At 39.3% G+C, this 27,822-nt stretch overlaps 1 protein-coding gene across 1 annotated transcript in view; it reads right to left on the reverse strand.

Annotated features, from left to right (window-relative positions):
• The window catches only part of LOC106091643 (uncharacterized), a 739,869-nt gene that overhangs the window by 8,039 nt on the left and 704,008 nt on the right, over positions 1–27,822 (reverse strand). The window contains exon 3 of the mRNA XM_059366171.1: positions 791–2,881. Within this exon, the coding sequence (XP_059222154.1) occupies positions 791–824 (34 nt within the window). The 5' untranslated portion in view covers positions 825–2,881. The remainder of the gene's footprint in view (positions 1–790; positions 2,882–27,822) is intronic.

The following is a 27,822-nucleotide window of genomic DNA, read 5'->3' on the forward strand; positions in this document are numbered from 1 at the left end:
TGGTTCAGATCGGTTTATAATTGGATATATCTGCCAAAAAGACCAATATTTTGTTCTACATCTAAATTGAATAGTGACATATATATTAGACCACTCAATATCCATGACAAATTTGGGTGCTTAAATTATCCAATTTTCACCAGATTGTGACGAAATGGGGTTTACATGTATACCCAAGGTGGTGGGTATCCAAAGTTCGGCCCGACCGAACTTAATGCCTTTTTAATTGTTGAGACTAACGTGCTATTAGCATTATTTCTTGCAATCGCATATCCTTACAACCTATACTACTAAAATCTACAGTTTTTAGTACCTTCCATGCTTAGTCGTACCTCCGTTCCATAGTCCTTTTGAATTTTCCACCAACCATTGAACTTTCCCGATTCCTTACGCGGTGCTTCAAACAGTTTCGAATTTCCCCCTCTAGAGAACTTTTGCAAATACTTGTCAACTGCATGTTTGCATTGAATCCAGATAACCTTTCAACTTTTGCAAAATCCTTTAAACTCCCGAAATTTTTGTTCTCACTTTGATACCCTTGAACATAATGGCACATCGATAACTTAAAGCCTTTATTTTGCCAATACCACTACGTACTGTCTCCCCAAAAAAAGAAAAACAAAGAACATAAACCAACGATAAATTCTTTTCATACTCTTGCCAGAAATATTGAACGAAATGGTGAAAAACAGTAAACGAATATAAAAATCCTTATAAAAAAAAATCCAAAACACACATGACTACAAAAAAAAAAAACGAAAAACGTTCTTTTAAAAGCTTTCCAACTTACCTGACAAGCAAATTGCAACACAATTCACTTTCATACTGATAACATTCGTATGAATCCTGAGACCGGTGAAGCGAAACTATAGTTTAAAGCATTTAGTAAAAAGAAAAACCTTTTTGGGGGAGTTTTAAGGGAGCGCGTTCGAATGTGGTGTGTGTGTGTGTGTGTTGGCCGAGGCGCACAATGACGATGAAGATGATGATAAAACCAGGAGTATGGCTGACCGACCACTGTACTATAGGTTGCTTGTAGCTGTGTGGCAAGTGATGTATTTGTAGCGGGCTACGTTCTTAACAAGATGTGAGCTGGTTTTTTGGTTTTTTTTGCTATGCTGCTACAGCAATACCAACAGGCTTTGCAATGAAAATTGCTAACAAACAAAGAATCTGATTTCGGTGCTGGTGTGTGGAAGATTTTCAAGCGGCTGTCAAGAGATCCGCCAGGCAATATGCCAAGGTGTTGAAACAAAAATGTTGAAAGCACAGCATCCAAAATTCCACTTGAAAAACCAAAGCCCGCGAAAAAAAACACCAAAAATAACAGAGCAGTACAGTGCACGTTTACACACCCGAAGGGCCGTTGGCTGATGAAGCCCCCAAATTGTTATGGTATGGGGAGAATGTTATTTGTAGCTTGGTATTGCACCTCCCTCGCAGCTGTTGCCTGATTTCGTATGAACAATATATCGATTTCAACACAAACACGCACCAGGATTTATTTGAACGTTTTGTATGAAGTGCTAGTGCTAGGATGGCCCCACCTGATGGTATGTTTAAGCCAGCAACAACAAAACAAAAATGTGCCAAAAATGATGGCCTGTCAAGGATATATAATTTATACTTCCGGATCCCACTTGGGGTTTCGTGGGCTAGGTATGGTAAGTTGGGGCAAAAGTGTCCTTTGTTGGTATGCCAAATTTTTTTCGATTTTTAATACTTGGCAATATTTTCATAGATTTTCCATGTTTATTGTCAGACTTTTAATTCTTTTGCAACTTCTCTCCCTCTCTCTCTCTTCACATTTGGTACATTTGTTGCTGTCTTGTTTCGTTTTTGTCCTGTTTTCTTTTGTTTTTCGTCCTGTTTGTCCTGTTTGCAATTTGTTGGCCTTATAAACTCCTGTGACAATGCAATGAATGCCAGCTATCACAGCTTTAGACAACCAATTCGAAATTGTTATGGCGTTGTCAATATTGTTTTCAGCTTTGCCCCCAGCCCATGGCCAGAGGGTCCCTTAGAGTTCGGCTGCTGTTGCTCCTGCTTCCACCAACTGTTTCACTGATGACAATGTGCTGAAACATTACTGTCAGGGTGTACTGGATTTGTTGCAAACACACGTTTTGTATGTTGCTAATATTTCTTATAACAACCGGATGTTGCAAAATCAATATTTGAGTGGATGCGTGTGTGTATGGGTGTGAGCAATCTCTTTCTATTTGCCTTGCTGAGTTGGTATGTTTTTAAGAGTTTGGTTGTTTTTCTGTTGTTCTTATTATTACTGTGTTGCTGTCGGAATTGGTCATATGAATTTTTATGCTTCACGCTATGACACCTTTTGCACATGTTGCACAAACTACATGCGATATTTATTAGGACTTCCGTTCAGGCTGTTGCTGCTGCTGTAGCTGTTGCCAATGTTGCGTTTGTCCATGGTAACGGTAACGGTAATGGTGAAAAAGGACATATCGTTTGGAAATGCATTAGCTCTCTGCACTTTATATTGATTGTTTACAAATGGTGTCCCTTATGGCAGGAATCCTGGCTGTTGTTTTCTCTGCACCCTGCTCACTTTTATCTAACTTTGGACCATCTGTATGTGCGTGTGTGTGTGTGGTGCAGCAATCTAAGGACCTTTTCGAGTAGAATTTATTCCTGGTGATTGCGTTCTTAACAAGTCCAACACAAATACATTTCTATAGTTTTTGCTTTCATAGTCTTTTCTTTCTCTTGCTGTTATTGCTGCTATCTTCAAGATATGAGTCTCATATGTTTAGTTCGTCTCTATTCCATGGTGTGAGGGTTTGATAGTTTATTTCTTTTTTTTTTCTATGTTCATTGTCATTCCAACATATCCTTTGTTAGCATTGTATTGTTACTGAAAAAGAGCACAAATATAAATGTAATTCATTAAAAATGCATTGAAAAATATTGTAATGGATTTATTTATTTAGTTTTAGTTTCATATAAATGGAAAGTTTTTCAATTGTTATGCCAGTCATATGTTTGCAATAAAATGTCTCAGTAAATTGTAGTTAAAATGAAAGATGAGTGTAAATTTTACAATACTAGGTTGCCCAAAAAGTAATTGCGGATTTTTTAAAAGAAAGTAAATGCATTTTTAATAAAACTGAGAATAAACTTTAATCAAATATACTTTTTTTAACACTTTTTTTCTAAAGCAAGCTAAAAGTAACAGCTGATAACTGACAGAAGAAAGAATGCAATTAGGGAGTCAAAAACTGTGAAAAAATTTGTCAACGCCGACTATATGAAAAATCCGCCATTACTTTTTGGGCAACCCAATATATGAAAGTTTAAACCAAAAACATTACAGAATTGTTTTCATCATTTGCTTAAAAAAGTAATAAAGTGTCTGACAGAAAATTCATAGAATTTTTTTAATGGTTCTTCTGTGGTGAAAAAATGAGATAACAAAAACTTTTGCAAATTTTTCATAAATCAAGCAGAAAACAAGTAAAAAGGGGTTAAGTTCGGCCGGGCCGAACTTTGGATACCCACCACCTCGGGTATATATATAAACCACCTTTCGTCATAACTCGGTGAAAATGCATAATTTATGCCCCCATATCAGCTTTATCGAAATATGATCCGATTTGGACCAAATTCGATATGGATATTGAGTGGTCTAATAAATAGAAATTATTGTGCAATTTTGTAAAACAAAATATTGGTGTTTTTGGTAGCCATATCCATATAGACTGATCTAAACGATATGCGACACGGATGTTGATAAGCCTAACATAAGTCACTGTGTCAAATTTCAGTTAAATCGGCGCCTTTTTTGGGGCCAAGACTTTTAATCCAGATATCGGTCTACATGGCAGCTATATGCAAATCTGGACCGATCTTAACCAAATTGACGAAGGATGTCGTAGGGCCTAACACAACTCACTATCCCAAATTTCAGCGAAATCGGATAATAAATGTGGCTTTCATAGCCCAAAAACCCTAAATCGGACGATCGGTCTATATGGCAGCTATATCCAAATCTAGACCGATCGGAGCCAAATTAACGAAGGAAGTCGAAGGGCCTAACACAACTCACTGTCTTAGATTTCAGCAAAATCGGATAATGAATGTGGCTTTCATAGCCCTTAAACCTTAAATCGGAGGATCGGTCTATATGGCAGCTATATCCAAATCTGCACCGATCTGGGCCAAATAGACGAAGGATGTCGAAGGGCCTAACACAACTCACTGTCCAAAACTTCAGCAAAATCAAATAATAAATGTGGCTTTTATGGACCTAAGACCCTAAATCGGCGGTTCGGTCTATATGGCAGCTATATCCAAATCTGAACCGATCTAGGCCAAATTAACGAAGGAAGTCGAAGGGCCTAACACAACTCACTGTCCAAAATTTAAGCAAAATGGGATAATAAATGTGGCTTTTATGGGCCTTAGACCCTAAGTCTGAGGATCGGTCTATATGGCAGCTATATCCAAATCTGGACCGATCTGGGCCAAAATGACGGAAGATGTCGACGGGCTTAACACAACTCACTGTCCTAAATTTCAGCACAATCGAATAATAAATGCAGCTTTTATGGGCCTAAGACCTTAAATCGTAGGATCGGTCTATATGGCAGCTATATGCAAATCTTGATCCATCTAAACCAAATTGCAGAACTATGTGCGGGGGGCATAATTTAACTCTCTGTCCCAAATTTCGGCATCATTGAAAAATAAATGCGCCTTTTATGGGTCCAAAATATTAAATCGAGAGATCGGTCTATAGGCAGCTATATCCAAATCTTCACCGATCAGTGCCATAATGCAGAACTATGTCAAGGGGTTTAACTTAACTCAATGTCCCAAATTTCGACGACATCAGACAATAAATGCGCCTTTTCTGGCCCCAAAACCCAAAACCGAGAGATCGGTCTATAGGTAGCTATATCCAAATCTTCACCGATCAGTGCCATAATGCAGAACTATGTCAAGGGGTTTAACTTGACTCAATGTCCCAAATTTCGACGACATCAGACAATAAATGCGCCTTTTATGGGCCTAAGACCCTTAATCGGAGGATCGGTCTATATGAAAGCTATATCCAAATCTGGACCGATCTAAGCCAAATTGACGAAGGATGTCGGAGGACCAAACACAACGCACTGTCTCAAATTTCAGCAAAATCGGCTAATAAATGTGGTTTTTATGGATCTAAGACCCTAAATCGGACGATCGGTCTATATGGCAGCTATATCCAAATCTAAACCGATCTGAGTCAAATTAACGAAGCATGTCGATGAGCCAAATACAACTTACTGGCCCAAATTTCAGTAAAATCGGATAATAAATGTGGCTTTTATTTGCTTAAGACCCTAAATCGGAGGATCGGTCTATATGGTAGCGTTATCCAAATATGGACCGATCTAAGCCAAATTGACAAAGGATGGCAAAGGATCAAACACTACTCACTGTCCCAAATGTCAGTAAAATCGGATAATAAATGTGACTTTTATGGGGTTAAGACGCTAAATCGGCAAATCGGTCTATATGGGGGCTATATCAAGATATAGTCCAATATAGCCCATCTTCGAAATTAACCTGGAAAAGCGAAGAATCTGTGCAAAGTTTCAACTCAATATCTTGTTTTTTGAAAACTGTAGCGTGATTTCAACAGCAGACGAACGGACATGGCTAGATCGTCTTAAATTTGGAAATGGATATTTCGAGGTGATCCAAACGGAATTACAAAATGAATGTACCTCCATCCTTCGGTAATGGGTATTAAAATATCACCTTGAAAATGTCAGGCAAATTGAAAAGTAACTGCGCCCTCAAGAGGCTCAGAGAGTCAAATTGGAAGATCTGTTTGTATGACAGCTATATCAGGTTATGAACCGATTTAGATCATACTTGGCACAGTTTTTAGAAGTCGTACCAAAACGACATATGATTTTGGGTGGGGTTTTTGGGATACGGTGGGGGGTCCACCCCCTTCCGTTATCAATAGATTATAAAAGCTTTCCTACTTCCCGACCATATTCGTAATCTACTCCCGAATACCTTTCATCTGAGTCCCATATTGTCATTATCGTCAAATAAACCTATGTTAGGGGGTTTTGGGGCTGGGGCGGCCTCAAGGTACTTGGACCCAACATTTATTATGCATTTCGTACTCTTCTCTGGAATACCTTTCATTTGAATCCCATATTGTCCCGATCGGTCCACTTTTATTTTTGGGTAGTATTTTTGGGGTAAGGAGGAGGGTCCGCCTCCATCCCAATATCAAAACATTGTGTAGCCTATGTTTCCTTCCAGACCAACTTACAAAATTTGTGAAAATTTCAAGGTAATCGGTTCAGCCGTTTTTGAGTCTATACGGTGCGAACAAACAAACACAAATTGAATTTTATATATAAGATTGATCAGCGTAAAAATCTAAGACGATCTAGGCATATCCATCCGCTTGTCTGTTGAAATCACGCTACAGTCTCAATAGAGATATTGAGCTGAAACTTGGCACAGATTCTTTTTTTTTGTCAATCAGCAGGTTGAGATGGAAGATGGGCTATATCAGACTATATTTTGATGTAGCCCCATATAGGCTGATCCGCCGATTTAGGATCTTAGACCCATAAAAGCCACATTTATTATCCGATTTTGCTGAAATTTATAACAGTGAGTTGTGTTAGGTCTCGCGACATTCTTCTTCAATTTGGCCCAGATCAGTCTAGATTTGGATATAGCTGCTATATAGACCTATCCGCTTATTTAGGGTCTTGGGCCACTAAAAACCACATTTATTATCCGATTTAGCTGAAATTTTGAGCAGTGAGTTGTGTTAGACCCTTCGACATCTTTCTTCAATTTGGCCCAGATCGGTCGAGTTTGGCCCGGCCAAACTGCCATATAGACCGATCTCTCTATTTGAGGGCCCATAAAAGGCGCATGTATTGTCCGATGTCGCCAAAATTTGGGACAGTGAGTAAAGTTAAGCCCCTCGACATACTTCTGCAATATGGCACAGTTCGGTCCAGATTTGGATATTGCGGCTATATAGATAGATCTCTCGATTTAAAGTTTTGGGCCCATAAAAGGCGCATGTATTGTCCGATGTCGCCAAAATTTGGGACAGTGAGTAAAGTTAAGTCCCTCGACATACTTCTGCAATTTGGCTCAGATCGGCCCAGATTTGGATATAGCTATCATATAGACCGATCTCTTGATTAAAGGTTTTACGCCCATTAAAGTCGCATTTATTGTCCGATGTCGCCGAAATTTGGTACAGTGAGTTGTGTTAGGCCCTTCGACATTCTTCTTCAATTTGGTTCAAATCGGTCCAGATTTGAATATAGCTTCACTAGAGAGTCCGATTTCTCAATTTAAGGTTTTGGACTCATAAAAGTCACATTTTCGACATCTGTGTCTTCTATGGTCCAGATCAGTCTATATTTCGATATAGCTACCAAAAAGTCAAATATTTTGTTCTACAAAATTGTACAGTGACTTGTACTTGTTAAACTACTCCATGTCTGTGCCGAATTTGTTCCAGATCGGACTGTGAATTGTGAAGTTTTCACCGGATTATGACAAAACGTGGGCAACATATATTCCCGAGGTGGTGGGTATCCAAAGTCCGGCCCGGCCAAACTTAAAGCTTTTTTAAATGTTTTTTTTAGTTTTTCCATTCATGTTCCAAACAGACTCATAGTAAAAGCCAATCAATTTGTCATGCAGCCATAAATGAAAAAAAAAAGAAAACGTTATAGCACGAAATAAAAACTCTCATAGTTTAAGCTTTAGTAATAAAACCTCATTATCGTAATTTGTGGCAAATTATAAAAATATCCTCTGCATTGCGCTATGATGGCAATAAAAATACACTAATTGAGTGTAAAAATCGATTTCACATAAAGTGGCCACGTAATTGTTCATAATTTGTTCAATTTAAAATGCACATTGCATACAGAAGCCTTATAATAAAAAAAAAAAATTTATATATATATTAAAATTTTTTCATACTTTTCTTCCTTTAAGAAAAATCTTTACAGATGATTAGAGGTAAACCAGCAATTCTATTTTGTTTGCCAAAGACAGTAACATCAACAAAAAAAGGGCATTGCAGCACTTTGTTTATGTGCTTTGTTGATGCATCATCGTGTAAAATATTCCAAAGTGTTGGTGCTGCTGCTTTGTGTAAATCAAGCCGGTTGTCTGACTAACTAAATCTGTGCGGTAAAATGATTTTAAGAGTTTTACAGAATCACAATGAGCATAATACCCACAACAAAAAACAGATTCAAAATAACACCATCTACCGCAACAAATGGAAATAATTGTCAAAAACATTTGTGAAGAAATGCAAGTCACACTGCTACTCAAACCACCAGTCAACCAAGCTATCAACCATGCCTGCAGGCGGGGTTAAGTAACATGGATTGATGACAGACAGAAAACATTACTGCGGTTGAGCACTGTGTATGTCAGTTGTAAAGTAACAGACACTCTTTCATTTACATGTTTCATAAAGTGATGCACTACCACAAAGCAGAGAAGAGGAGAAAGAGAACAAGTAAGAAGGCGTTAAGTTCGGCCGGGCCGAACTTTGGATACCCACCACCTCGGGTATATATGTGAACCACATTTCGTCAAAATACAGTGAAAAATGCATACCTTATGCCCCATAGCAGCTCTATAGATATCATCCGATTTAGACCAAATGCTTATAAGTACAAGTCATTGTTCAACCGAGAGATCGGTCTATATGGCAGCTATATCCAAATCTGGACCGATCTCAGCCAAATTGACGAAGAATGTTGAAGGGCCTAACACAACTCACTGCGCCAAATTTCATCCAAATCGGATATAAAATGTGGCTTTTATGGTCCTAAGACCCTAAATCTGAGGATCGGTCTATATGGCAGCTATATCCAAATTTGGACCGATCTGAGCTAAATTGACGAAGGATGTCGAAGGACCTAACACAACTCACTGTCCCAAATTTCAGCAAAATCGGATAATAAATGTGGCTTTTATGGGCCTAAGACCCTAAATCGGCGGATCGGTCTATATGGGGGCTATATCAAGATATAGTCCGATATAGCCCATCTTCGAACTTAACCTGCTTATGGACAAAAAAAGAATCTGTGCAAAATTTCAGCTCAATATCTCAATTTTTAAAGACTGTAGCGTGATTTCAACAGACAGACGGACAGACGGACGGACATGTCTAGATCGTCTTAGATTTTTACGCTGATCATGAATATATATACTTTATAGGGTCGGAAATGGATATTTCGATGTGTTGCAAACGGAATGACAAAATGAATATACCCCCATCCTTCGGTGGTGGGTATAAAAAGTTAATACGTGTTAAGTTAGGTCGAGTCGAACTTTGGATACCCACCACCATGGATAAATTAAACATCCTGTTTCATATCAACTCCACTTTCACATCCATAGCAATATGCAAAATTTAGGTCCCGATAAGTCACAGTTTCAACGAAATCGGACAACAAAGCCGCTCTTTTTATGGAATTAGGACCCCAAATTAAAAGATCGGTCTATATGGCAGCTATATCTATAAAAAGTCTGATCTGGACCATGTGATGGTCGGGTGACGGGAGGCATAAAACAAATCACTGTGTCAAATTCCAGCGAAATCGGATACTAAATGCAGCTTTTATTGCCGTAAGACCCTTAATCGGCCGATCGGTGTATATGGCAGCTATATCTGAATAAAGACCGTTCGGAACAATATTTGATTCGGATATCGGGAGGCTTAAAACAACTCGCTGTTCCAAATTGTATTAACATCTAAAAGTAACTGCGAATTTTATGGGCTTAAGCTCAACGATAGGAAACCTGGATGGAAGGGAAGTGTTTTCCGATCAGATACCTGAGACGACACTTGAGGTCGAGTGCGAGGTATTGCTTCCAGCGGCCCAGTCTTGGACTACCAGAACCCTAGTATTGCCGTCCGGAAGATCATGTTATACGAATGGATCGAAGCTAGGGGAAAGAGTGGGCCTGGGCCAGAGATCCGGGCGATTACGGAAGGCGCGAGGTGGTGTAGAACTAACCCTAAGACGTCGAGTGTGAACATCTTCACGGGTAGTAAAATGGCCAATGAGAACCAGGACGGTAAGGTCACGAACAGTCTTGGAGTGTAAGAAGGAGATTAACTCCTTCCCTGAAGATGGCACAAACCGCATCATTTGGGTGCAGGACCATAGTGGAGTTAGAGGGAATGAAAGGGCGGACGATTTGGCAGTGACAGTCAGAGAACTGCCGTCAATAAACTTGGTTAACCCGAAGCCTTTCGGGTCGAAGCAGTCCCATTAAAAATCGTGGGCGACATGAAATACTGTGGAACAGCGAAATAGTCGGTAGGCCGACGAAAATCCTATGGGGTGATCCGGATCGTGCAAGGACGAGGCTATTACTGAAAGGAAGTAAAAAGGAGGTCAGTTTAGTTTTCGGTGTCATAACGGGACACATAGGACTACGAGCTCAATTATGCCAAATCGATGCGGCAAGTAATGGCATGTGTAGGGCATGTGGGGAAGATGATGAGACGTTGGAGCATTTCCTTTGTCATTGCACGGCTTTTGAGTCCAACAGACACTGGCACTTAGGTGGTATACGATACCAGACATGAACCAACTTAGGGGAGTGGTATGGAGAACTATTAAGGATTTGTAAGTAGCACGGAATTTCTAATTATAAAATTTTCTTTTTCGAGGTTACTCTTCTATACCCTCCACCAAAGGATGGGGGTATACTAATTTCGTCATTCTGTTTGTAACTCCTCGAAATATTCGTCTGAGTCCCCATAAGTTATATATGGGTTGCCCAAAAAGTAATTGCGGATTTTTCATATAGTCGGCGTTGACAAATTTTTTCACAGCTTGTGACTCTGTAATTGCATTCTTTCTTCTGTCAGTTATCAGCTGTTACTTTTAGCTTGCTTTAGAAAAAAAGTGTAAAAAAAGTATATTTGATTAAAGTTCATTCTAAGTTTTATTAAAAGTGCATTTACTTTCTTTTAAAAAAACCCGCAATTACTTTTTGGGCAACCCAATATATTCTTGATCCTAATTTTATTTTAAGTCGATCTAGCCATGTCCGTCCGTCTCTCCGTCCGTTTTTCTGTCTGTCTGTCCGTCCGTCCGTCTGTCCGTCCGCCTGTCCGTCCGTCTGTCCGTCCGTTCGTCCGTTCGTCTGTCTGTCTAAAGCACGCTAACTTTTGAAGGAGTAGAGCTATCCGCTTGAAATTTTGGACAACTACTTCGTATTAATGTAGGCCGGTTGGGATTGTAAATGGGCAATATCGGTCCATGTTTTGATATAGCTGCCATATAAACCGATCTGTGATCTTGATTTCTTCAGCCACTAGAGGACGCAATTCTTAGCCGATTTAGCTAAAATTTGGCAAAATGTGTTTCGTTATGATTTCCAACAAATGTGCCAAATATGGTTGATATCGGTCCATAACCTGATATAGCTGCCATACAAACCGATCTGGGGTCTTAACTTCTTGAGCTCCTAGAGGACGCAGTTCCTATCCAATTTGGCTGAAATTTTGCATGACGTATTTCGTTATGACTTCCAATAACTGTGCTAAGTATGGTTCATATCGGTCCATAACCTGATATAGCTGCCATATAAACCGATCTTAGGTTTTGACTTCTTGACCCACTAGAGAGCGCAATTCCAATCCGATCTGGATGAAATTTTGCGTGAGGTGTTTTGTTATGAATTCCAACAACTGTGCCAAATATGTTTCATATCGGTTCATAACCTGATATAGCTGCCATACAAACCGATCTGGGGTCTTGACATCTTGAGCCTCAAGAGGGGCGTAATTATTATACGATTTGGTTTAAATTTTGTTCAACGGCATCTCCCATGACCTCCAACATAGGTGTCAAATATGGTCTGAATCGATCTTTAGCCTGATAAAGCTCCCCTATAAACCGAGCTCAATATTTTACTTCTTAAGACCTAATTCTTATTCGATTTGGCTGAAGTTTTACCCATAGACTTCTACTGTGGTCTCCAACATTCAATTCAAATAGTATAGCAATTCTTTTCTTTTCTTTTATCCTTTGTTTGTCTAAAAAGAGATACCGGGAAAGAACTCGACAAATGCGATCCATGGTGGAGGGTGTATAAGATTCGGCCCGGCCGAACTTAGCACCGTAAGTGATAATGACGCTATAGCCTTTAAAAATTGAGACGAATTTAGTATAACCCCATCCTCGATCCGTGTGGGGGCTATATCAACATATTGTCTGATCTAGACCATATTCCATACGGTCTATGACAACTCACTGTACCTAAGCGAAATCGAATAATTAATTCAGACACTATAGCTCCAATACCTTAAATCAGGAGATCAGTGTATATGGCAGCTATATCCAAATATGGTCCTATCTGGACCACACTCGAAACGGATTTCAAGGGTCTTTACATAGCTCGATGTGCCAAATTTCAATTAAAGGTGGTAATAAATGCGTCTTTTATGGGCATAAGACCTTGAGTCGGAATATCGGTTTATGTGATTGGGGTTATTTCAAAATATAGTCCGATATAGCCCATCTTCGATCTTAACCTGTCTATGGACAAAAAAAAAAGAATCCATCAAAAAGCTATTCTTTTCGATCTATGGTGGAGCATATTTAAAATTCGACTTTTTCTAACCACTTTTTCCCTAAACTTGTTATACTACCCCCCATTCTTGTGGCAAAACATTGGTCTAAGTGTAGATACTTGCGACAATGTGCAAAGATATTTCCATGTAAAATTGCATAAATAACATTTAATGTTCTCACATCAAACTTTTATGCTGGAAGATGGTAGTTGTCTTTGTACAACAATCAAATCCTGCACAGCTTAAGCAACACAAAACAGCCAACAACCAAACGAAAAGTGAGAAAAATCTTAAACTTTCAGACATGACTTTTGTGGTAAGAAACTTTCATTTATCTTTCAAATGCGGGCGATGCCTGTTGTGCTGTTGCAGATCCAACGCTAAGACATTTCCTTGTTTGCCACACCAATACCCAAGAATTTCAAATAAATGAGTAATTCAAGCAACAGCATTAGTGGCCGGAGGAAATGTCAAGACAGACAGCAAAAGCATCGTTCATAGCTCAACGCTGCACGCATACAGGACCGCATTGTCTGCAACGCAAGACAACTTCCGGGCCAACATTACCAACATTACCACCATTGTCATTGCTTTTGTTACAAAGAATCCTTTCTCGTAAAGCAGTTACTACGCATTGCTGTGGACAAAAACAAAGTCATTAAGACAACTCTTTGTTGTGCCAGCAAATGGCATAGAAAAGTAGAAAATAGATACCAAAGTAGATTTTCATATATAATCCACATCTCTGGAGTTTGGGGCTTTGTGTAAAACGACCAGTGAGTGGAAAGAGATGTGAATAACAAATGTTTTGCAGCACTAATGAACGTTCCCGTGGTGCGGTTGAATGTTTTAGTGTGATCGTAAGCGTTAGCCGGAAGGAGACAGTTCACAATATTTGTCAACAGGAGACAAATACAAATGCAAATACAATGACACAAGCATTAATGCATGTAACACTGTTGACTGCTGGAAGAAGAAGAGCGACAACAACAAACAAATGTTGAGGAAAACCAGGATTGCATAAAGCTTTGAAAAAGAAAACAAGATGAGGCTAGTTTGGGTTGAACCGAAAAATGTTAAGGATTTACAGTAAGGGTTAAAATATGGGAGACCACCGTTGATGCTTAACACCAGAGTTCGAAACCTGTTGGGAACATCAGGATTCATTTTCAGCGGTGGTTATTCCTTCACTATTTCTAGCGATATTAGTGAGATATTCAGCCTTGTACACCCCTTCTATTTTATGGTTTCGCTCTGTGGAAAATCGTTTGGACTCGGCGATAACTTGAATCGGAGAGCTTTTATTGATATGAGAGAAGTGTCCCAGCTGATTCTTGTATATTTGCTACTTGATCTAAAATATGAGCATTGTGGCAATTGAAACTACTAAGGTGTTCATGGAGTAAGAAAAGGAGGGATAGCGCGAGGGAAGACTTTGTATCTTATCTTCGACATATACAAATTTTCATTATTTTCATTCATTTTTACTACATTTCTGTTTGGGAGGACTTCAACGTAATGCTTGACTGGAGGAAATACTGCATTGGTATAAGTAGTTTCTACATGGATTGTAACATCCTAACAAGTAAAAGCGTGCTAAGTTCATCCGGGACGAATCTCGGTAACCCACCACCATGGATTCTGCTAAAAATGTATACAAACTAAATTCAGTACAAAATTTAAATTTTGCCCATGAACATTCCAGTAAGGAATATGGGCAAACTTCTCACATATCAATGAGTGCAGTCCGATACACGTTTAAGCTCAATGATAAGGGGCCTCATTTTTATAGCCGAATCCGAACGGCGTGCCACAGTGCGACATCTCTTTGGAGAAAAGTTTTACATGGCATAGTACCTCACAAATGTTGCCAGCGTTAGGAGGGGAAAACCACCGCTGAAAATGTTATCTGATGGTCTCGCCAGGATTCGAACCCAGGCGTTCAGAGTCATAGGCGGACATGCTAACCTCTGTCAACCAGCAAAAATTAAAGTTTCTAGGAACCGAACCAGGGTATTCGAAAGATAGGTTTATATGGGAGCTTTATCAGGTTATAGAGTGGTTTGGACAGTACCGACGCAGTTGTAAAAAGTCGTAACAGAACACCGCATTAACAGAACACCGCATTAACAGAACACCGCATTAACAGAACACCGCATTAACAGAACACCGATTTAGCCAAATCGGAAAAAAATTGAGGCTTGTAAGGATTCAAGTAGTCAAATCTGCAGATCGGTTTATATGGGAGTTTTACAGCTTTGGACCCGATTTGGACCGTACATGACACAGTTATTGGTAATCAATATGTGCAAGGTGTTAGCTAACTCGGACAAAAACTGCGGCCTACCAGGGTCTCAAAATTAAATCGCGAGATCGGTTTATATGGGGGCTATATCAGGTTATAGACTGATTGCGACCGTACATGTCACAGTTGTTGGAATTCATAACAGAGAACTATCTGTAAGCTCTTAGCCAAATTGGACGAGATTGTGGCTTCCAGGGGCTCAAGAAGTCAAACAAGGGGAGATCGGTTTTTATGGCAGCTATATCAGGTTGTATACCGATTTGAGCATTACTCGATACAATTGTTGAAGGTCGTAACAGAACACTATATGCAAAATTTCAATCAAATCGGACAAAAATCGCGGCTTGTAAGGGATCGAGAAATCAAAACGGGAGATCGATCTATATGGGGGCTATATCAGATTATAGACCGATTAAGACCATACTTGACACAGTTGTTAAACGTCATAACAGAACACTTTCTAATAAATTTTAGCCAAATCGGACAAAAATTGCGTCTTGCAAAAACTCAAGAATTCAAATCGGGAGATCGGTTTATATGAAAACCATATCAGGTTATAGACCGTACTTAGCAAAGTTGCTGGTAGTCATAACCGAACACTATGTGCAAAATTTAAGCCATATCAGACAAAATTTGTGGCTTCCAGGGGCCAAGAAAGTCAAATTGGCACATCGGTTTATATGGGAGCTATATTAGATTTTAGATCCGTTTGAACCGTGCTTGGCACAGTTTTTGGAAGTCATGACAGAACACTACATGCAAATTTTAAGCCAAATCGGACAAAATTTGCGGCTTCCAGGGGCTCAAGAAGTCAAATCGGGAGATCGGTTTATTCTACAATATATCTAAATCTAAACCGATATGGCCCATTTGCAATCACCTACGACCTGCATCAATAGTTAGTATCTGTGCAAAATTTCAAGCGGCTAGCTTTATGCGTTCGACCGTTATTGTGATTTCGACAAACGGACGGACGGACATGGCTAGATCGATTCCAAATGTCGAAACGATGCAGAATATATAGTGGCATAGATATGTCATATGTTAAGTGAATTAAATAAACTGACAGTAAAGGAGTTAGGATAAGAGTTTACCTTAGAAATTTTAATACATTTTAATTCTGGAAACTATGGTAAACAATTTTAGCAACAATAGACATATGGCAGAAAAAAATTTCCGTTCAAAAAGTTCAATTCAAAAAGTCAAATATCAAAAAATTTTGTAAAACATATTTTCTCAGTGAGGTATGTAGAATTTCGAAGATCAATATTTTGAGGTGTTATAATCGGAACGACTCGATTAGTATACCCCCATCCTATGGAGATGGCTATAAAAACGGCTGAACCGATTTGCATGACATTTTCACAGGAGTGACTGATATTAGAATGCGAAACTAATATGAAAATGTGGGGTATTCTATTCCTAGCTCTGCTCCAAAATTATGACGCAAAAGGACATGTATACCAAATAGGACAATGTGGGATTCTAATGAAAGGTATTTGAAAGTTAAATATTAATTTAATTTAAGGGTATGACAAAGCACACCGAGGCAGCTAGTATGCTAAACATTCAAATTAACAAGCAAAAAGGCGAGATTGGACAATAAACGAGGCTGGTATAGGACAGAAGACCTTACATTGGGAGATAGGTTTATATTGGGGCTATATGAAGATATTGTATGATGTAGACCATATTCGATGCGAATACTAAAACATCTCACTGTGCCAAATTTCAGCGTAATTGGATAATAAGTTCTCATTTTATGGCCTTAAATGGAGAGATCGGTATGTATAGCAGCAATATCCATCCAAATATCGACCGAGCTGATCCATATTGAAGAGAATTTTGAGGGACCTATTAAAACTCTCTGTGCCCAATTTTAATATTATAGGGCAATAAATGTGGCTTTTATGGGCCTAATACCATTCACCTAGAAGTCGGTATATAAGGTGGCTATATAAAGATATAGTCCCATATAGCCCATCTTCAAATTAAAAAGAATTTGTGCAAAGTATTCGACATATCGGTATACCCTATTATATGTTAAATGAATTAATGAACCAACATTTAAGGCGACATGAATGATAAAAAACTCATTTCAAAATTGGTCGAAGAGTCACATAAATGGAAAAAAATAGATGCCACAATAAAGTTAAGCTAAGTAAATGACACACTGGGAGAAATTTCAAGACGAAAATTTAATATACGAAACAAATAACTAGTATACAAGTAAACACGTGTTAACTTCGGCCGTGCCGAAATTTGGATACCCACCAACATATCTATTCTAACTCCACTAACATATCCATTCTAAATAGGGGCTTGTCTGGATCATATATGACTTAGGTCCCGAAAACACAATTTGTGCTAAATCGGATGAGAATTGCTCTCTCTAGAGGCTCAAGAAAACAAGATCCTAGTTCGGTTTATATGGCAGCTATATCAGGTTATATACCGATTTGCGCCATATTCATCACAGTTTTTGAAATTCATATCAGGACAACTCACGCAAAATTTTACCCAAATCGGATGATATTTACGCCCTCTAGCGGCTCAAGAAGTCAAGATCCAAGATCGGTTTATATGACACCGATACCAGGTTATGGATCGACTTGGACCATACTTCAAATGTTGACAAAGTGGACAAGTGTTGGAAGTGATACCCAAAACACCACTTGCAAAATTACCATCAAATCGGATAAGAAATGCGTCTTCTAAAAGCTCAAGAAATCAAGACCCAAGATCGATTTATATGGCAGCCATATCAGGTTATGAAACGATTTTGACCATACTCGGCACAGTATTTGGAAGTCATAATAAAACACATCACCCAAAATTTTAGACAAATCGGATGATAATTGTGCCCTGCAGCGGCTCAAGACAAAATTTCATTGAAATTCTCCCTTAAGACAAAATTTCATTGAAATTTTCCCTAAAGACAAATTAGAATGAAATGTTCCCTAAATTCAAGATTTCAGTTAAGTTTTAGCATAAAAACAGAGTTTTAGAGAATTAAAAAAAAAAAAAAAAATGTTTGTGTTTTTAATACCCTCCACTATAGGATGGGGGTATTCTAATTTCGTCATTCTGTTTGTAAAACCTCGAAATATGCGTCTAAGACCCCATAGAGTACATATACTCTTGATTGTCATGACATTCTAAGTCGATCTAGCCATGTCCGTCCGTCTGGCCGTCCGCCTGTCTGTCGAAAGCACGCTAACTTTCGAAGGAGTAAAGCTAGGCGCTTAAAATTTTGAACAAATATTTTCTATTAGCGAAGGTCGGTTGGAATTGTAATTTGATATAGCTGCCATATAAACCGATCTTGGGTCTTGACTTCTTGAGCCATTAAAAGGCGCAAATCTTATCCGATTTTGTTGAAATTTTGCACGTAGTGTTTTTGTATCACGTAGTGTTTTTGTATCATTTTGTATCACAACTATGCGCAGTATGGTTTGCATCGGTCCATGTTTTGATATAGCTGCCATATAAACCGATCTGGGGTCTTGACTTCTTGAGCCTATAGAGGGCGCAATTCTCGTTTAATTTGACTGAAATTTTGCACGCGGTGTTTTGGCTTCCAATAACTGCAGTAAGTACGGTTCAAATCCGTCCATAACCTGGTATAGCTGTCATATAAACCGATCAGAGGTCTTGACTTCTTCAGCTTTTAGAGGCCGCAGTTCTTATCCGATTTGGCTGTAATTTTGCACGCGGTGTTTTGGTATAACTTCCAATAACTATGCTTAGCATGGTACAAATCGGTTGATAACATAATGTAGCTGTCATATATACCGATCTTGGATCATGACTTCTTGAGCCGCTGGAGGGCGCAATTCTCATCCGATTTGGGTGAAATTTTGCATGAGGTGTTTTGTTATAATTCCCAACAACTAAGCTTAGCATGGTCTAAATCGGGAAATTATCTGGTATAGCTGCCATATAAACCGATTTACGATATTGATTTCTTGAGCCTCTAGAGGGCGCAATTCTCATCCAATATGGTACAAATTTTACACAACGGCTTTTCTCATGACTTTTAACATGCGTTTCTAATATGGTCTGAATCGATGCATAGCTTATCGATTCAGACCAGAAGTCATTGTGTAAGCGATGCATAGCTTAATACAGCTCCCATATAAACCGATCTCCCGATTTTGCTTCTTGAGCCCCTAGTAGGTGCAATTCTTATCCGAATGGAATGCAATATTACACAATGACTTCTGCAATGTTCAGCATTCTGTAGCTCCACTTACATAACAGTTCTTATTCATTATTCTTTGTTTGCCTTAAAAGAGATACCGCGCAAAGAACTCAACAAATGCGATCCATAGTGGAGGGTATATAAGATTCGGCCCGGCCGAACTTATCTCGCTTTTACTTGTTTTTAAACACAAAATATTAATGAAACTCTCCCGAAAAACTTTATTTAATGAAATTTTCTTTAATTCAATAAAATTTCTCCCTAAAGATAAAATGTTAATGTCTTTAGTGAAAAGTTTGTCCAATTGTTTTTCAGGGAAAATTTCACTGATATGTTGTCTCTTTTACCAACTTTTAAGTAGTCTAGCCATTAAATTATTTTGAAATTTACTTAAACTTAAACATAACAATCCTTTGTCCTCTGTATGTGTAATGAAAAATTTTCTACAAATGTGCCCCACAGCGTTGCACACAAGCGGATCATTATGGTAACTATTCCTCAGAAACTCTGCATTCCCCCTATCTCTAAAACTTCTTTTTTTTTGATGTTGTCATTCTTTCTTCATTCATAATGAGAATGCCGACTAGTACTAGATACTATTAAGAGTTCTTACAATTTAGTTCATTATCATTAGTGGTGACACCCACACCACGTCCAAGTTACCATATCCGTCCATCACCACGGACAGGAAGTGAATGACAACAGCATAGGACGACATGGTCTATGGGTTAGATCAAGCCAAATGAAGAAGGCAAAAAAGGGGAGGAGTGAAAAAATATGTTAACGCCATGTACGTGTGGATAAACACCATGGCTGGCTTTGTGTATAGCATTTAATGCAGACAATGATGAATTATATGATTAACATTCTTCTCATTACTTTGGTGTTCCGGGGGAGGTGTTTAGTTATAACATTGAAAAAAAAAAAAACTGTGGGTGGAGTGCAAGTGGGAGTGGTTTGTTTTGGTTGGGTAATTTGATTTTATCCTCGAAACGTATAACAATTTGTGTGATTAACGATGACTATGGTGTCTCCGGTCATGTTCAATCGTCCAAGGGGAGATTGGGGAAGGAGAGGTTATCCTAGGACTAACTGACTGCTCGTTGGGTCTTTTAACTTTAAGAGATATTTAAAGAATGATGGGTGGCTGCAGTGGAGTGGAGTGCCATAATAAATAGTTTTACTTTTGCTCAATTGAGCAATTTATGGGTGACAGATTTCAGTCAACAGTTAGCAAATGATGTGATGACTATAAATTTAATTAATTGAGAGGAAAATTAAGATTAAGCCTTAAAGTCTTATAGGGTAATAGGTTTTATATTTGGGTTGTTTTAGGAAGCCTGAGAACCCCAACATGTAAAACAAGGAAGACAATGCATGGTATGTAAGTCTTATAAGCATATTTAAGTTTCTATTGTTTAGGGGGAGCTTGCTAACATAAAGGATAATAAGTCAAAATCAAATGAGTATCAGAAAGGATACATGGCTAAGCCGAATCAGGAGACATATTTGAACCACACCACATATTTTATCACAGACACAGCAGCAGTGCAAGGTAAAATTCATTGCGGCTCGCCGTTCGGACTCGGCTATAAAAGGAGGCCCCTTATCATTGAGCTTAAACTTGAATCAGACTGCTCTCATTGATTTGTGAGAAGTTTGCCCTGTTCCTTAGTGGAATTTACATGGGCAAAATTTCCAATTTTACTACATACCACTATCGACCTATCGTGCCGGCGCACTTTAACTTTGACTCGATCCACCATGGATCGCATTTGTTGAGTTCTTTTCCCGGCATCTCTTCATAGGCAAAAAAGAATATAAGAAAAGATTTGCTCTGCTATTAGAGCGATATCAAGATATGGTCCGGTTCGGACCACAATGAAATTATATGTTGGAGACCTGTGTAAAATGTCAGCCAATTCGAATTAGATTGCGCCCTTTGGGGGCTCAAAAAGTAAAATAGAGAGATGGATTTATATGGGAGCTGTATCAGGCTATTGACCTATTCAGACCATAATAAACACGTATGTTAATGGTCATGAGAGAAACCGTCGTACAAAATTTCCGGCAAATCGGATAATAATTGCGACCTCTAGAGGCTCAAGAAGTCAAGATCACAGATCGCTTTATATGACAGCTATATCAGGTTATGGACCGATTTGAACCATACTCGGCACAGTTGTTGGATATCAGAACAAAACGCGTCGCGCAAAATTTCATTCCAATCGGATATGAATTACGCCCTCTAGAGGTTCAAGAAGTCAAGATCCCAGATCGTATTATATGGCAGCTATATCAGGTTATGAACCGATTTCAACCTTGTTTGCCACAGTTGTTGAAAGTCATAACAAAATACGTCATGCAAAATTTGATTCAAATCAGATAGGAATTGCGCCCTCTAGTGGCTCAAGAAGTCAAGTCCCCAGATGGGTATATATGACAGCTATATCAGGTTATGGACCGATTTGAACATTACTTAGCACAGTTGTTGAAAGTCATAACAAAACACGTCGTGCAAAATTTCATTCCAATCGGATAAGAATTGCGCCATTTAGAGGTTCAAGAAGTCAAGACCCAAGATCGGTTTATATGGCAGCTATATCAAAACATGAACCGATATGGCCATTTACAATTCCAACCGACCTACACTAATAAGAAGTATTTGTGCAAAATATCAAAGGGCTAGCCTTACTCCTTCGAAAATTAGCATGCTTTCTACAGACAAACGAAAGGACAGACGGACAGACATGGCTAGATCGACATAAAATGTCTCGAATATATGTACTTTATGAGGTCTCCGACGAATATTTCGGGTAGTTATAAACAGCATGACGAAATTAGTACACCCCCATCCATCCATCCATGGTGGAGGGTACAACAAGTAAAATAGAGTTAAGTTCGGCCGGGCCGAACTTTAGATGCCCACCTCCTCGGGTATATATGAAAACCACTTTTCATCAAAATTCGGTGAAACTTTCATACCTTATGTCCCATAGCAGTTATATCAAAATGTGTTCCGATTTGGACCAAATACAGTACAGTACAGTGCAGTAGCTATATCTGAAAATAAACCGATCTGAACCATAAACGACACGGATGTCGAAAAGCCTTACATAAGTCACTGTGTCAAATTTCAGTAAAATCGGTTTATAAATGCGCATTTTATGGGGTCAAGACTTTAAATCGAGATATCGGCCTACATGGCAGCTATATCCAAATCTGGACCTATCTGCGCGATATTGCAGAACTATGTTAAGAGGCTTAACCTAACTCACAGTCCCAAATTTCGGCGACATCGGAAAATAAAAGCGCCTTCTTTCTGCCCAAAACCTTAATTCGAGAAGTCGGTCTATATGGCAGCTATATTCAAATCTGGAGCGATCTGGGCCAAATTAAAGAAGGACGTTGAAGAGCCTAACACAACTCACTGTCTCAAATCTCAGCGACATCGGACAATAAATGTGCCTTTTATGGCCCCAAAACCTAAAACCGAGATATCGGTCTATATGGCAGCTATATCCAAATCTGAACCGATCTGTGCAATATTGCAGAAGTATATTAAGGGGCTTAACTTATCCCACTGTTCCAAGTTTCGACGACATCGGAAAATAAATGCGCCTTTTATGGGCCCAAATCCTTAATTCGAGAAATCGGTCTATATGGCAGCTATATCCAAATTTGAACCTATCGGAGCCAAATTGAAGATATATGTTGAAGGGCCTAACACAACTCACTGTATTAAATTTCGGAGACATCGGACAATAAATGCGCCTTTTATGGCTCCAAAACCTAAAACGGATATAACGGTCTATATGGCAGCTTTATCCAAATCTGAACCTATCGGAGCCAAATTGAAGATATATGTTGAAGGGCCTAACACAACTCACTGTATTAAATTTCGGCGACATCGGACAATAAATGCGCCTTTTATGGCCCCAAAACCTAAAACGAAGATAACGGTCTATATGACAGCTTTATCCAAATCTGAACCGATCAGGGCCAAATTGAAGAAATATGTTGGAGAGCCTAACACAACTCACTGTCCTAAATTTCAGCGACATCGGAAAATAAATGCGCCTTTTATGGGCGCATTTATTTAATTTGAGAAATCGGTCTATGTGGCAGCTATATCCAAATCTGAATCGATCAGCGCCAAATTGAAGAAATATGTTGAAGGGCCTAAGGCAACTCACTGTCCCAAATTTCAGCAAAATCAGATATTAAATGTAGCTTTTATGGGCCTAAGACCATAAATCGGAGGTTCGGTTTATATGGCAGCTATAACCAAATCTGGACCGATCTGGGCCAAATTAACGAAGAATGTTGAAGAGCCTAAGACAACTCACTGTACATATTTTTAGCAAAATTAGATAATAAATGTGGCTTTTATGGGCCTAAGACCCTAAATCGGAGAATCGGTCTATATGGCAGCTATATCCAAATCTGTACCGATCTGAGCCAAATTGACGAAGGATGTCGAAGGGCTTAACACAACTCACTGTCCCAAATTTCAGAAAAATCGGATAATAAATGTGGCTTTTTTAGGCCAAAGACCCTAAATCGGAGGATCGGTCTTAAGGCAGCTATATCCAAATCTGGACCGATCTGCGCCAAATTGACAAAGGAAGTCGAAGAGCCTAAGACAACTCACTGTTCCAAATTTCAGAAAAATCTGATAATAAGTGTGGCTTTTATGGGCCTAAGACCCTAAATCGGCGGATCGGTCTATATGGGGGCTATATCAAGATATAGTCTGATATAGCCCATCTTCGAACTTAACCTGCTTATGGAAAAAAAAAAATCTTCGGAAAGTTTCAGCTCAATATCTCTATTTTTAAGGACTGTAGCGTGATTTCAACAAACAGACGGACGGACATATATAGATCGTCTTTATAGGTTCGGAAATGGATATTTCGATGTGTTGCAAACAGAATGACAAAATGAATATACTCCTATCCTTCGGTGGTGGGTATAAAAAATCCGTCCAACTAACTTGACAAATGCGATCCTTAGTATACAAAATTGAAATCTGACAATATTTAAACAAAGGTTCTATTTATTGAAAGTAGTAGGTATACTCGGTGATGTAGGGTATTATATAGTCGCTTGCACCCGACTTTAGCCTTTCCTTTGTGTTTAGATACGTTCTATATAACCTGTTTATCTCTCTTCTATTAAACATTTTTCAATGACGTCAAACAGGTTTCATTGGGTTTTTCTGTTCTGCCTCTTTTCTTCTTATCCTACAACATTTGCCCATTTCGAATGTCATTTTTCGGACAAGAGCATCATAATGCCTCAAGAAATACGACCAACATTGGCATATGCACACACATTTTGAGCACTTTTCTAAACATGCCATACCCTCAATGGTGTTTTTATACATTCGAACAAAATTTTGTGTGAATTTCTGTCAGAAAACATGACACGGACATGACCATTTGCCCCATTCAGTAGTACAAATATTCGAAACTAAATGCCGTAGAAGAAAATTTGCATGCGGTGACGAGTGAAAACATGGAAAGTGAATCAACTTTTCAACAATGGCAGATGGTTTGATATCTCAAATATAAGGGGGTAAAATGTTTTTGGATATTTAAAATTATGTAAGTTAAAAACAAGTAAAAAGGCGTTAAGTTCGGCCGGGCCGAACTTTGGATACCCACCACCTCGGGTATATATGTAAACCACCTTTCATCAAAATTCGGTGAAAATTTCATACCTTATACTCATATACCTCATACCGATCTGAACTATATACGACACGGATGTCGTAAAGCCGAACATAAGTCACTGTGTCAAATTTCAGTGAAATCGGATTATAAATGCGCCTTTTATGAGGCCAAGACTAAATCGAGATATCGGTCTACATGGCAGCTATATCCAAATCTGGACCGATTTGGGCCAAGTTGCATAAACATGTTGAAGAGCCTAACACTAAGCACTGTCCCAAATTTCGGCGAAATCGGACAATAAATGCCTCTTTTATGGGCCCTAAACCTTAAATCCAGAGATCGGTCTATATGGCAGCTATATTCAAATCTGGACTGATCTGGGCAAAATTGAAGAAAGACGTCGAAGAGCCTAACCAAACTCACTGTCTCAAATTTCAGCGACATCGGACAATAAATGCGTCTTTTATGGCCCCAAAACCTAAAACCTAGCTATCGGTCTATATGGCAGCTATATCCAAATCTGGACCGATCGGTGCGATATAGCAGAAGTATGTGAAGGGGCTTAACTTTACTCACTATTCCAAATTTCGGGGACATCGGACAATAAATGAGCATTTCATGGGCCCAAAACCATAAATCAAGAAATCGGTCTATATGGCAGCTATATCCAAATTTGAACCGATCTGGGACAAATTGTAGAAATATGTCAAAGGGCCTAAGACAACTCACTGTCCCAAATTTCAGCGAAATCGGACCATAAATGTGGCTTTATGGGCCTTACACCATAAATCGGAGGATCGATCTATATGGCAGCTATATCCAAATCTGAACCGATCTGAGCCAAATTGACAAAGGATGTCGAAGGGCCTAACACAACTCACTGTCCCAAATTTCAACAAAATCGGATAATAAATGTGGCTTTTATGGGCCTAAGACCCTAAATCGGCGGATCGGTCTATATGGCAGCTATATCCAAATCTGGGCCGATCTGAGCCAAATTGACAAAGGATGTCGAAAGTCCTAACACAACTCACTGTCCAAAATTTCAGCGAAATCGGTTAATAAATGTGGCTTTTATGGGCCTTAGACCCTAAATCGGAGGATCGGTCTATATGGCAGCTATATCCAAATCTGGGCCGATCTGAGCCAAATTGACAAAGGATGTCGAAGGGCCTAACACAACTCACTGTCCCAAATTTCAACAAAATCGGATAATAAATGTGGCTTTTATGGGAGTAAGACCCTAAATCGGCGGATCGGTCTATATGGGGGCTATATCAAGATATAGTCCGATATAGCCCATCTTCGAACTTAACCTGCTTATGGACAAAAAAAGAATCTGTGCAAAATTTCAGCTCAATATCTCTATTTTTAAAGACTGTAGCGTGATTTCAACAGACAGACGGACAGACGGACGGACATGGCTAGATCGTCTTAGATTTTTACGCTGATCAAGAATATATATACTTTATAGGGTCGGAAATGGATATTTCGATGTGTTGCAAACGGAATGACAAAATGAATATACCCCCATCCTTCGGTGGTGGGTATAAAAATATCCACAAAGCCACATGGCTGTCACCCGATTAAAAATACGAGAAACCAAATTGATCACGTTGTGATAGATGGAGGGCATTCATCCAGCGTGTTCGATGTGCGATCGATCCATGGAGCGAATATAAATTCGGATCAATACCTTGTTGCAGCAAAGGTTCGCAGTCGTTTAAACATGGCGAGGAAAGTACGATCTGACACTGCACGGAAGCTGAACATTGAAAAGCTGCAAACACAACAAATGGCAGTGGCATACTCCACTCGACTGACCCAACTGCTTCATGAAAGCACTCCTTGTTCCGATGATATAATGAAGCAGTGGCAAACTATTGTCCACTCCATGGAAAATGCCACGAAATCCGTACTTGGGTACGGGAAGCCTACTCCCAGAAACCTATGGTACGACCAAGAGTGTCGAGATGCTACTGAAGCCAAGAATGCGGCATATAGGGCAACCCTGCAATCAGTAGCAACGCGCCGAATGAACGAGAGGTATAGGGAGAAGAGGAGAGAGGAGAAATGTCTATTCGGCAGAAAGAAAAGGGAAATGGAAACACGAGAGTGTGAGCTAATTGAGATCTACAGAAGTTAGAATGAAGTCCGGAAATTCTACCAAAGAATTAAAAATCGAACCGATGGCTTTGGTGCAGGCACATCATCCTGCAGAGGCAAAGAAAGAAAACTGGTAATTGACATAGATATCATGCTGAGGATATGGAAAGAACATTTTTCCCAACTGCTAGAGTCCGACGTTGGCGGTGTAGAGGATACCGCAGACCCATTTAATGATGATGGAGAAGAATGTTTACCTCCTAGTCAGAATGAGGTCCAAGTTGCAGTGACCCGACTATAGAACAACAAGGCAGCAGGAGCCGACGGGTTACCCGTTGAACTACTTAAGACCGTAGGTGACACGCTGATAAGGCGTTTGAATCAGCTTATCTGGCCAGAAGAACGTATACCCGATGACAGGAGCCTCAGCATACTATGTCCCGTATACGAGAAAGGAGACAAGACGCAATGTGCCAACTACAGAGGAATAAGTCTCCTCCCCATCGCATACAATATACTCTCGATCGTACTGTGTGAAAGATTAAAATCTAAAGTCAATGAGATAATTGAGCCCTATCAAAGCGGCCTTAGACCAGGTAAATCCACCCTAGACCAGATATTCACACTGCGCCAAATCTTGGGAAAGACCCGAGAAGAACAAATCAACACTTACCATCTCATTGTTGACTACAAAGCCGCCTTTGTAGTCAACAATGAGATGGTACGGCAGCGCCGTAACCGAAACGAATGACACCAGTTTTGAGCTTAAGCGAAGAATAATACTGGCAAACAGATGCTACTTTGGACTAAGTAAGCAGTTTAGGAACAAGGCCACCTCTTTACAGACGAAGACTACACTTTACAAGACACTGATACTACCCGTGCTGTTATGTGGTTC

This window comes from Stomoxys calcitrans, chromosome 4, assembly GCF_963082655.1.
Source record: "Stomoxys calcitrans chromosome 4, idStoCalc2.1, whole genome shotgun sequence".
NCBI lineage: Eukaryota > Metazoa > Arthropoda > Insecta > Diptera > Muscidae > Stomoxys > Stomoxys calcitrans.